Source organism: Leguminivora glycinivorella, chromosome 13 (assembly GCF_023078275.1).
Source record: "Leguminivora glycinivorella isolate SPB_JAAS2020 chromosome 13, LegGlyc_1.1, whole genome shotgun sequence".
NCBI lineage: Eukaryota > Metazoa > Arthropoda > Insecta > Lepidoptera > Tortricidae > Leguminivora > Leguminivora glycinivorella.
This window is the reverse complement of record NC_062983.1, coordinates 16,054,615-16,067,871: the sequence shown is the minus strand read 5'-3', so window position 1 is coordinate 16,067,871 and position 13,257 is coordinate 16,054,615. Positions and strand designations below refer to the sequence as shown.

The window sequence follows — 13,257 nt, the reverse complement described above, 5'->3', positions numbered from 1 at the left end:
AACGTAACCTAATAACCACAAAATTAATTTAAAAAAAAAACCCCGACCGCGAAATAGTGGACCGATTTTCATGAACCATGGCTAAGAACACTCCCGACTAACTCAGCTTTCAGACAAAAAAAAACTAAATCTAAATCGGTTCATCCGTTCAGGAGCTACGATGCCACAGACAGATAAACACGTCAAACTTATAACACCCCTTCGTTTTTGCGTCGGGGGTTAGAAAGAGACGCGATGATGTTTTTAACCCCCGACGCAAAAACGACGGGGTGTTATAAGTTTGACGTGTCTGTCTGTCTGTCTGTCTGTCTGTCTGTCTGTCTGTTTGTCTGTGTGTGTGTCTGTCTGTGGCACCGTAGCTCCCGAACGGGTGAACCGATTTCGATTTAGTTTTTTTTGTTTGAAAGCTGAGTTAGTCGGGAGTGTTCTTAGCCATGTTTCATGAAAATCGGTCCACTATGTCGCGGTCGGGGGTTTTTTCAAAATTTTTGTTGAGATTTATATAATATGTATAGCGCCAATTAGCACTTACAGTACATACAAGCTCTGCTTACAATTAGTTTGGAGCTGGTTGATCTATGTAAGGTGTCCCGGCAATATTTATAATTATTTATGACTTTCAGGCACCGAGGAAAGTACGATGGATCACACAATTCTCTGCATAGCACCCAAGAACGTTATGGCCGTCACCAAAATGACCCTAAAGATTGATGCCTCCATCATTATACAAGATTGGGAGAAACGTCAAATGCCAAGGTCAGTTATGACCAAAGACATTATATAACTCCGTATAGACAGATAAAGTCTAAGAAAAGAACGTACCTCAGTACCATACAGAAAAAGGTACCGTGGCCTAGATGGCATTACACCTCACCCAACTAGATGGCGCTAAATTAATATTTGACATTTTAACACATAGGTAAGAATATGAAAACTGAGGTTCAGTTTTTAGCCTGTGTCAAGAGATGGCAGTCTATGCACTGTGATTACACATTTTACTTCGACAGTAACTAAGGAGTATTATAGAAACTGTAATGCGCCAAAGTAAAATGTGTAATCACAGTTTCTGCCAACACAAGCTTAAAACTTTTGAACCTCACCAAGTGTTAAAATGACAAATGTTTATTAGAGTATTCCCCAAATGTAACGCCATCTATTTCCTAAGAGGTACGTTTTTTTCTTAGGTTATGTGGATATGTGTTAGGATATGTCTTTGGTTATGATGTCTACAATTTTACACTCAAACGCACCCACTAGTAAAAAAAAAGTACAGTTTTTAAAGGTGCGAAGAGTTGCGGTCTTACAAAAAAAGCGCCCTTTTCATGACCAAGTGGGTGTGTTTGAGTATATGTGTATTTTCCGAACAAATTAAGCATTCTAATTCGGATTCAAAGCCCCACATAGTCGCTGGTTATAATCACTTTTACAGCTCTCAAATCTCGTCCTTATGGCATATGCGATAAATTTTTGACTAAACTTCGACACATATAATAAACTGAGATAGATACCACACAGCAGAGATAAAGGCATTAAGTCCACCGATGGCGGAGACGGTAATCGAACCCGGGTCTTCAGCTTACGCGGCTAGTATTATTAACGTCGTTTCCCATTATATAATGCCCTTTGCCATCAAAATAAAATGTATTCCCTAAAACACAAACCCTACAATAGGCGAGACGATTAAAAAAACTAATTAATCCGTCAGTTAGATTATCAAAGAATTTTATGCACGTATTTTTTATTTTTTCTCGTAAACGAAACATGACGACGGTCTAGTGCGTTGAAGTTTCGCCTGACGTCACGCCGAGGTACAATTTTGACTTAGAAGTGACGTCACAAGCCCCCACTCCGGAACTTTGATGCTCATCTTTGTATTTTTTTCATTAATTAGAAAAAGCGAAAAATATGTGTTCAGTATTTTTGGACGATCTAACTGACGGACTAAACGAAGCCATTTTTTTATGTAGTCGTCATCCCTATTGCAGGTTTAAAGACGCGCCCGTAGGCTCAAGCTGCGCTACAGCCATACAGGAGCTATCTCGGATCTCACACGCAGTCAAAACTGGGGCTACGAAACTGGAGCAAATCAACCTTACGCAGTCGCTGGCCGTGTCTACGGGAGAGATATTGGACCTGCTGGATAATATGGCTAGGTTACAGGTATGTAACAAACACTAGATAGCTTGAACTGGCCAAAATGAGAGAGTTTCATTATTTTAATAATAAAACTACCATGAGACACTGACATATAAACATGTAAAATCGGGTAACTCACGTAAAATTGTCTAAGGTCGCTCGACACCCCCCTAGCTGGAAGATGGTATTACGTATTACGACGGTAGTCCGTGTGGATGAGCCCTTAGCGAATGACGTAGTGAGTGTAGTGTGCAACCCAACAAATGACAATTATGCCGAAAGTGAGGGTAGTTTCGCACCGCCCCTGCCGCCGCCGCCCCCCGCGCCGAGCCAACGGTCGCAGCGAGCAGCGACTGCAGTCTGCGTCGGGATGTCATCGGATCGCGCGTCCTCAATAAAAATGCTCCTCGTTACGGAGCGAAACATGTCGAGCGACCTTCGACAATTTTACGTGAGTTACCAGATTTTACATTTTTAATAGAGTTTCATTAGGTCATTACATTACAAACGACACGTTCTCAAATACTTACATATACAATCATGATTTTTAAAAAAACATGATGGCTTTGTCTCATTTCGAAGCCAAATGAAACTTAAAATTTTGATGTCAAAATGACATCAAAGTCGGAGGTTATTTTTAAAGACACTATGTGCGTCAAATTTTCCACCCATTTTTTGGCGCTTCTATCTACCGGCAAAATGGCAAAACCACTATCAAACATCGCTTGAAATTGGTTTTCTGTAAAAGATGGCCCTAATACATAACTTTCATTAAGAGGCCGGTTCGATGGGTAAAAATTCAGTATCTGTCAAATTACCCCATTTACACACACTAACGCACGTCACACTCACCAACATACTTTTCGCACACTACCGCAATTTATTGGAAGAGGTCAGTGACCCTCATAGAGGAACTTAAGACAGGTCTATAGTTTTACTGAAGATCAGTTGTAACGTTACAATCCCATCAAAAACATTAATGTGAAATGTGAGCCAAGTTCAATATTATATAAGTATGCCTTGGTTGTTGACAATGTTGACGTAAACGACAAAATCATTGAGATCTAAAGGGTGCCAAGTTCAATGGCCAGTCCTCAATTTTTTTATAACAATTGATAACATAAAATATCATTTCTTATGCATTCATTCGTTAACACACACACACAAAATAAACGTTACAAATAAGAAGACGTAAACAAGAAGACGATGCTACGAAATGGTCTAATCTTCCGATCAGACCATCCGGTGAAACAATCACGATAGGTCACAAAAATTATAGAAAACATACATTATAGAAAATTACAGAAGCATATAGATTATAGAAGCAAGTTACATTATATAAAAAAAAAAAACACAAATTATACTAGCACTACAGGCTTTTTAACCTAAAACTGGTATTAAAAATATTACCACTTGTATCGTACCATCATATCGGGTCAGACACCGCTTGGCTGAACTTTAAACCGGCTATTGCAACCAGCACGGGAAGCATGGTCGCGCGATAGACGATAAAATATCAGGCCGTCCCTATCGCACTATTAGTAAGTGCGATAGGGACGGCCAGATGTTTTATCATTTATCGCGCGACCATGCTTCCCGTGCTGCGCCACAGTGTAATGCTACGCTACGTGCATTAACGTGACAAACAAAACAAGTCGAAAGAACTGCAAATCACGCCTGTATCCCATAAAGGGGTAGGCAGAGCACATGAACTACTCAAATTTCAGTGCCACTCTGCTCAAATTTCAGTGCTACTCAAATTTCAGTGCCAAGGCAAAAAGGGGTTGAAAGACAACGAAAATTGTGACATTTCAGTGACAGGATGCCAGCCTCTCGCCTACGCCACAATTTAACCCGTATCCCACAGTCGACTTCTACAACACACACGGGAAGAAAGGAGGTGGTGAAATTCTTGCAAAACTAAAATGGATTTTTATCAAATTACACACAAAATTATACATTTAACTACATAGGAGCAGCATAGCTACATAGGGCAGTTGGTAGTGACCCTGCCTGCTGCGCCGCGGTCCCGGTTTCGAATCCCGGTAAGGGCATTTATTTGTGTGATGAACACAGATATTTGTTCCTGAGTCATGGATGTTTTCTATGTATATAAGTATTTATATATTATATATATCGTTGTCTGAGTACCCACAACACAAGCCTTGTTGAGCTTACCGTTGGCTTCAGTCAATCTGTGTATTAAGAATGTCCTATAATATTTATGTATATTTATATTTATTTTATTTATATTGTATTTATAGGAAGAATCATTAAGGGCGAGAATTACAAGAAGAGCTAAGATAATGCGAATGAAACTTGACCTAAGTGATAAGTAGAAATATAAGTAGGTAATCTACAGGCAACTTGTGTCATGTATACAGGTTTCCTGGTTAAGTTGGTGGCTGTGCAAGTATTCTATAAGCTTTGTTTTGAAAGTGTGAATACTTTGCAGATTCCTCAAGGGCGGCGGAATGTTATTCCAACACTTCGAACTTTGGTATTTATAACTTCCTCAGAAAGCTGCCGCAGCGTGGCGTGGCGTCAGCAAATGGATTCAACATTGACGGCGGTCGCGAAGCTTAATACAAGATAACTTATTAAAAAGATATGCAGGCGATTTATACTTCAAGACTCCGAAGAGTAGACAAGCCAAATGAAGCTTACGACGATGCAGCATTTTGAGTAAATTATGCTGATTAAGGAAGGGAGTCACGTGGGCTCTCGATGGAATATTGAAACAGTAGCGCGCACATGCATTTTCCAAATGACATCTATTGAGTATGAAACCAATTACTAGGGCTAAAAAAATATGATTTTCCATATGTATTCGCAGTGCGCACTGATGACTATGCCGCAAGTTGGTATGCGATTGGAAGATATAACTAAAACATAGGTATGCGACCCGATATGGACCCGTTACAGGCACAAAGTATAAGTAAAATGTCCTAATAGAACCAGTTAAGTGAAAAAGTTTTTTTAGTAGAACTAAAGTTATAAAAAAATATCAGATTGTTTCCTTTATATTCACCTAATGTTATATATGCACATAATAATTATGTATGTCGCAAATATCAATATAAGAGCCAAATTTAAGACGTTTATGTGAAATTGTTTTTGAGTTGTGAGGGCGCCCAAAGAGGCTCCAAACGGTTCGTGTAATATTACACACGAATCACACGATGCTGTCTGCCAGTTCGGTTACTTGAACTTGGCTTGACACGCTGCCGCGTGTTTAGACTGCGAACAGTGTCAATCTAGTGTTACCATATCACACGAATTCACTCCGATTATTTTTCAAAATTTATTTGTGCAAACACCATATAAAATTAAAATGTATTCTGTCCAACAAGTCTGTCAGTAAATAAGAACAAAGAAAACTATATGCGTCCTTTTCTTTAGGGTGCTAGAGAAAAGGATACCTATAGTTTTCTTTGTTCTTATTTACTGACAGACTTGTTGGCCAGAATACATTTTGACAGACTTGTTTGACAGAGTATAACTCTGGTCTAAAAAAAGTGCTTCGTTTATTCTAATTATAAAGCCTATTCCGCATGAATTAAAATAATAATTTTCGAAATTTAGTTAAAGTTGTCTGAATCTAAGGTTACGTGCATCGTGTGCAAACACCATTTAAAAAATATATTGAACATAAGAACAATGTAATACACTTATTTAATGCATTACTTTTTTAATGCATGTCTGTCAAAGCAGAGATATATGATATAAAATAATTACTCGAACAGAAAATCTAAACAATTAAACATCAATTAAAAAAAAAAATCAAACGAAAGCATTTATTACTACTTGACAGAACAATTTTGTGATAAGAGAATGGCAGAACAATTAATAAAATCGCCATTTACGTAAATAATCGTTTATAGAATATAATTATAATGATTAATTCTGTTAGTTTTTTCATACGCCACACTGAATGTCTCTTCGCGGAAGAAAATGTGTCACGCATACACTGACACACTAAATAGTGTGACCAGTATAATGAAAATAAAGTCCAACGAGTTAAAATTAATTTTAAAACTTTTTCATTTTAATAAAGTTTAGAAGACAAAAAAATACCTAAATTGCTTGTAATTCTATCAAAATAACATATATTTTTTAATTTCTCAACAATAATAAGTCGTAAACAACAAAAAAAGACAATTTTAAATCGACACTCTTTCACACGTCACAATATTTATTTACCTTATTACTTTTGAACACATTCATAGCACTGGCAATCTTTTTGTATCCGTATATGACTTCTAGTGTCAAAAACAAATGTCATTGGAGCAAATTTGGCGACACGTCTGCTCTGAACGAGCTCGATCGAGCGTCTGAGTCCATAGAATCTGTTCGCAGTTTTGACGTTTGTATGGAAAACTTACGAAAGTTTATATTCAACATTGATTTTATTCGTTCTCTTTGTGAGGAAAAATATGAAAAGGTAATAATTCTGTAGTCCAGTTATGTAGCTTATAGAATAACATTATTTTAAAACTAAAAGACGGTCGTACATATTCAAATTTATCAAGATGCCGACAGCAGCCAACCGCATTTTAGTTACAATTTTAAGTAAGTATATATCTAAAATTGGAAGTGTTTCCTGATTTATATTACACACTATTTTGCATACACATACTTAAAGTTTATAATTATCAAGAAAGCCTTTTGTTTGCCTAAAAAGTTTTCGAAGTAATTGCCATTTGATTCGAAGTATTTTCAGACAGAAATTGATTTCGTTTAACTTCCATTTACTGTATTTTAGTAGCATAATAATACACATGTAAACTACTGAATTTTTAGTTTAGGATATAAATAATGCGACGACATCAATTCTAGCAGTCTAAAGCATACAGAATTGAGCTCAGCTCACTCAGACGTGACCACTATTTGCGGGTTTTCTTAAACGAGCGTCAGGAAAACACTCATAATTAATTCAGGGAGTAACTTTTCCTTGATGTCAACTACTGATTTTGTAGATAAGAAGACGCGCTATTTAAAACAAGTACTGTTCTTATCAATAAGTATATACTGAGACTAAAACCAGACGTAGAAAACTACCAATTTTGCGATTTTCTACTTTTTGACATTGACGGACTCTTAATAGCTAACCAAAATTCATATTTCAGAAAGAGCTAGAAGACCTAGAAAAATCCACAGACATAGCCAACTTCAAGACCGAATTTGCGATAGTCTACGAACGCAAGCAAACGGAACGCAAACGCGACAAGTACAGGCGGCTGCTTTCGTTCGAAAACCTCGCTCTGTACCCGGACTACCAAAGAAGACTTATGGTGCTGAGAGAACTGAACTATATTGATGAACATGACAGCGTAATATTAAAAGGTAATTTTAAACCATTTTTGTGAAAACGGATTCCCGGCCTCGTATCCCTATCCGGTATATACCCACTTGGCCGGAAATCCTCATTTTCCCGGCCTCTGATGTAATGTACTATTAAACCATTTTTACGAGTAGCTAGTCAACCGCGACGCCAAGTCGTTTCAGCACCGATTTCCGCAAACTTTTCTTGTCAGTCCTGCGGCACAGTATAATAAAGAGTACTACCGTACAGTATGGCCACTCCCGCTCCCCGCTGAAAGTGCCGCCAACCCCTTTCTCGGTTACCTCACAGTTACCGCCTGTCAAAAACGCGAACAGTCGACCTGTCATATTTCACTCATACAAGCATAGTACGCGTTCACCTATACGAGCTTAGACTGTGTGCTAGGAACGCGCCTCTTTCATGTATTTGATTGCCACTTCAGAGGGCCATCTGTACTGTACTAAAAAATACAAGTGCGAAAAGGAATTCGTAATTTATCGCCAATCGTTTCGAACTTCCTCTTTTCGGAACTTGTATCGGAATATACTATTTTCCATTTTTTTCACAGGCCGCGTCGCATGCGGCATGGGCACCAACGAGCTAATCATAGCCGAGCTAGTATTCCGCAACGTTTTCACGGATAAAACGCCGGCAGAAATCGCGGCGTTACTCAGTTGTTTCGTGTTCCAAGCGCGAACTGCCGTCGAGCCAGTTCTGACGGACAGACTGGCTGAAGCTGTCAAGGTTATTGATCAGATTGACCAGGAGTTGTCTTCCGTTGAGTCGAAGTACTTGGTAAGTACTAAGTTGTTTTGAATCTCTTGCCGTTCGCTGCTGATATCGTGGCTAGATAGGTAGGTGTTGGACATGTAATAAGTAAGAAATACTCTGGCAAAGGCGTGATTGCTAGAGACCAGTGTTTGTCTTCTGATATCCTTACCAAGTGATATTACCAGGAGTTGTCTTCCATGGAATTTAAGTACTTGGTAAGTAGCTTTGAAAAGCTCGCCGATCAGGCAACATAGTGTTTCGAGCTAATAATTGCGCTCTTTTTCGCTGTTCCTCACCAGGTCCACCAATAGTGAGCGGGTCAGGTACTTAAATTCAAGTCAGGGTCGCCATGTCAGCTTTCAACTTATTCATTATTGGGTATAAATATGCACTTGGCTGTGATTAGTTGAAGCTCACTGTCGACATCTAGAACTTTTATGAAGATTCTGCAGACTCCGGATCACCTATGGTGTGTGTAATGTTGTTAAATTAAAGTTATACGTTTAATTTCGCAGGTGGGTCAATTCGAAGGGCAGCAGGAGAGGTTAAACTTCGGCCTAGTCAAGGTGGTGTACGAGTGGGCACTAGAAAAGCCTTTCGCCGAGATCATGGACCTCACGGATGTCCAGGAAGGCATCATTGTTAGGTGTATCCAGCAGTTGCATGAGGTATCCTACATTTTTTTTTATGAAATCGGATATATTATATTCTGTCAAACAAGTCTGTCAGTAAATAAGAACTAAGAAAACTATAGGTATCCTTTTCTTTAGCACCCTAAAGAAAAGGATGCATATAGTTTTCTTTGTTCTTATTTACTGACAGACTTGGTTGACAGAGTATATCATAGGTGATTGTTTTCTTTGCATACCTACTCAATCTTTTATATCACAAAAAGTGGTTGAATAAAATAACATGCAGTGACTTTGTAGCAATTAAGCAACATTTCGAGGCTTTCTATGTTTATTTCACCATGGAATTCGAAATACTCCGTGTCAGTGACACACTAGTAAATACTAAATATAGCATTATTAAGACTTAGGGCCAGTTGCACCAAACCACCTGTAAATGTAGGCTCTGTTCGTAAAATTTTACCGATTACGTGGGGGACTTAACGATTTGTTAATAAATTGCGTTGCACCAACCCAAAAATTACTGAACGTAACCGCTAACTGTGATGCCAGGTCGTGAATGAAATCCTACCAACATTTTTATGGTAGAATTGATATTTCATATAGCAACCCAATCATATGAATGTCAAAATCTTTATTTAAAAAAAAACTTAGGCGCAAACTAAACTTTCTTTGCAGCTCTTATCGAAATATTTAACAATTTACACCACTTATGTACACTTGTGTTCGTGGTTATCTTAATGTATATTCATGACGCATGAAAAGGACGCGTCTCTACGACTTTCAAGTGGCTATTTCCAACCTAAAAGCCTTTGTAACAAGGAATGAAGGAACCAATTAGCAGGCAAGTTTTCTCATGAGTATTATAATAATTATAGGTAGCTTATTACAGACCTCTTACCCAAATGCATAGCCTTTATTCCGTGAACTGGCTATAAAACAAATTAGCATACTTTTGGTGCAGTACTAGGTAAGTTCAATGTCATACACAGCACACAGCCTATGGCAAAATCTCCAATAAGATTAATGACAAAACTGTTTGTTGTAGCAGACATTTAAGTTTATTTATGTACTGTTACTTAAATTTTGTTGTGTTTGAAAAGGATTATTAAATACTAAATATAATAATAAGTTACATGTTGCTTTCTTTTCAGAGTTGATTTACACCATTTGATATGGACTACAAGATGAAAGTTCTACAAGTGAATCTGTTCTAGAAATCAACAAATTATACTATGAAATTAACTGGAAGTCTGGGAGAAACTTGTAGAAAATAAAGTTTTATAAATTATTATCATCAGAATTTCAATTTTGTTAATAAAATATATTTTTGTTACTTTATGTGCCATTTCATACTAATATCCTGTTTAGGTAGGGAGAGTAAAGGCCAAATGACTATACAGTCTCACACTAATAGACCCCAACCCATTGAAAATTGTGGTTATAAAATTTGAAATTGAATGCTTATTCTCAGCAATTCCCGAAAAGTTTGTACATTTGGATCACGTCTCCGATTTTGATGAAAATTGGTAGACTGATAGATTCCATGATGCTGAGAAAGATCCACTAGGTTTCCCAAAATGTCCTAGGTAGTTTATATGAAACCTTCCTTTTTTGTTACCGAAAATGTATAGAAATCTGATAACAAAAAAGGAAGGTTTCATAGAAACAACCTGGGACATTTTGGGAAACCTAGTTGACCTTGCTCAGCATCATGGACTCTATCAGCCTACCAATTTTTATCAAAATCGGAGATGTGATCCAAATGTACAAAGTTTTCGGGAATTGCTCTTCTAAAGACCATATTTTCACTGCAATATGTTTGAGGCTGGCATCTATTGGGACCAATCCATTTATTCACATGTTAGAGAACAGCACCGATAGTTTAAATGTGGCCGGCAGACACATTTTTTCCAGAGTATGTAAGTTTTTTATGTAGTCAGGGACCAAACGACCTCTTTTACAAAAAGTCGTCGACATCTCTTCTAAATACCTAAAACAGGTATGGATGTGTTCCTCGTTATCTCCAGATTACGAATTGACCTGTTTTAGTTTAAGGAGGGGAGGACGGGTTGAGAAAAAGGGGGGAGAAAGATGGCGGCCGACCATCATAGATATTTATTCACATCTCGACTCCTATGGCACCAATCTGTTCGTGCAAGGTGTCGTTTGAAAGCTTATTAAACCTACTTTAATTGTTTTCAAATAACTATACTCATAACAGTAACCGTTTACGAAATATTTGAAAATATGTGTTTTTTTATCGCGCATGAGTTGCACAAGTACTAGAAAAAATGCGTCTAACTCAATAAACAATAACTTTACCGCAATTGATGTTATTATAAAATTTTCGCGTCTATTCATGCTCTTTTTAAAAATATAAGTTTCATTGGTATATGATAATATATAACCATGTAATTACGAATTTGGTTTAGCAGGAGTCACTCTGCCCGGTCGCAGAAATGGGCGCTGACCGTAGTAAAGTATTCAATATTTTTGAGGTCCTATTTTACGGATCCATATGCGAGAGGTATCGTTTCAAAGCTAATTAAACCTACTATATTTTTTTATAAATAACTATAATCATAAAGGTAGCTGTTTAGAAAATATTTGAAAATATGTGTTTTATAGACCATGAGTCGCACAAGTACCTACTGGTAAAAAATGCTTCTTAATCAATAAACAACAACTTTTCCGGAATTGATGTTAGTATAAGATTTACGCGGAATTTCGTGCGCTTTCTAATAACATAAGTTTTATTGGTGTATGATATTATATAACCAAGTAATTACAAATATGGTTAAGTAGGGGCCACAGCGCCCGGCCACGTATGGATGCTGACCGTCGCCAAATTTTCTATATTTTTCAGATCCTATTTTATTTAACAGGAATCTTTTGAAAGCATATTATGCGTACTATCATTAGTTCTCAATAATTTTAGTTGTAACTGTAGTAGCTAACAAAATATTTGAAAATATGCATTGGAACCGATGTGAGTAAAACATGCTTCTAGCTCAATGAATTATATTTTTTCCGCAATTGATATAATAACAAAATAAACGGCGAAATGTATGACCTTTTCAAATAATAAGTTTTGTCAGTATTGCATAAACAATTAATGTTAATTTATCCATCATACTCACTGCGCACCGTCATATACATGGATGACCAAATGGTCAAAAAATCGTTGCGAAAATTCGTTGCCGTGTTCATAATTTTTAAGATTGTATCTTGGTGCATGACCAATAAACAATAACTTTACCGCAAATAATGTTATGATAAGATTTACAGGACATTTCATATGCTTTCTAAAAATATAAGTTTTATTGATGTATGATATTATACAACCAAGTAATTACGAATTTGGTTTAGCAGGTGTCACTGCACCCCCGTGACGTAAATAAGTGCTAACCGTTGCCTAATTTTACGTATTTCTCAGATCCTATTTTAGCGATCAATTTGTGAGAGGTATCATTTGAAAGCATATTATGCGTACTATCGTTACTTTTTAATAATTTTAGTCGTAATTGTAGAAGTTAACAAAATATTTGACAATATGTGTATTTTTACTGTATATGAATAGCATTCGCACTGATACGAGTGAAACATGCTTCTAGCTCAATAAATTATATTTTTCTGCAATTGATATAATAACGAAATGAACCGCAAAATGTATGGCCTTTACAAAAAATGAGTTTTGTTAGTTTTGCCTAAACAATTAATGTTAATTTGTCCACCATACCCACTGCGCACGGTCAATCGTCATATAAACGGATGTCCACCGCCGTTGCCTTAATTTTTTCATCATTTTACAGATTTTATTTTACTGATCAATTAAGTATATAAGTAAATTCGATACGTGATAGATTATATTTATTATGAATATACGATTAGTGAAATAAAATCTGAAAAAGGCAACGACGGTGGACATCCATTTATATGATGGTGCGCAGTAGGTGAGCTGAACAAATTCAAATTAATTGTTTATGCAATACAAACCAAACTTATTTTTTGTGTAAGTCATACATTTTCCGTTTATTTTGTTATTATTTCAATTGCGGAAAACTATAATTTATTGAGCTAGAAGCGTGTCTTATCAATGCCAATGCTATTCATGCACAGTAAAATACACATATTACTAATCAAATATTTTGTAAACTTCTACAGTTTTGACTTGAAATATTAGAAATAAAGATAGTACGCATAATATGCTTTCAAATGATACCTCTCACAAATTTATCAGTAAAATAGGATCTGAGTAACGTAGAAAATTTGGCGACGGTCAGTCAGCACCCAATATCGTGACAGGGCGCAGTGACCCCTGCTAAACCAAATTCGTAATTACTTGGTCATATATTATCATACACCAATAAAACTTATATTTTTAGAAAGCGC

At 36.7% G+C, this 13,257-nt stretch overlaps 1 protein-coding gene across 1 annotated transcript in view; it reads left to right on the top strand.

The window, feature by feature from the left end:
• LOC125232308 (helicase SKI2W) overlaps positions 1–13,257 on the top strand; it is a 44,733-nt gene that overhangs the window by 27,960 nt on the left and 3,516 nt on the right. Inside the window, 5 exon segments of the mRNA XM_048137934.1 lie at positions 617–756; positions 1,986–2,160; positions 7,266–7,482; positions 8,031–8,257; positions 8,749–8,901. Coding sequence (XP_047993891.1) covers positions 617–756; positions 1,986–2,160; positions 7,266–7,482; positions 8,031–8,257; positions 8,749–8,901 — 912 coding nt within the window.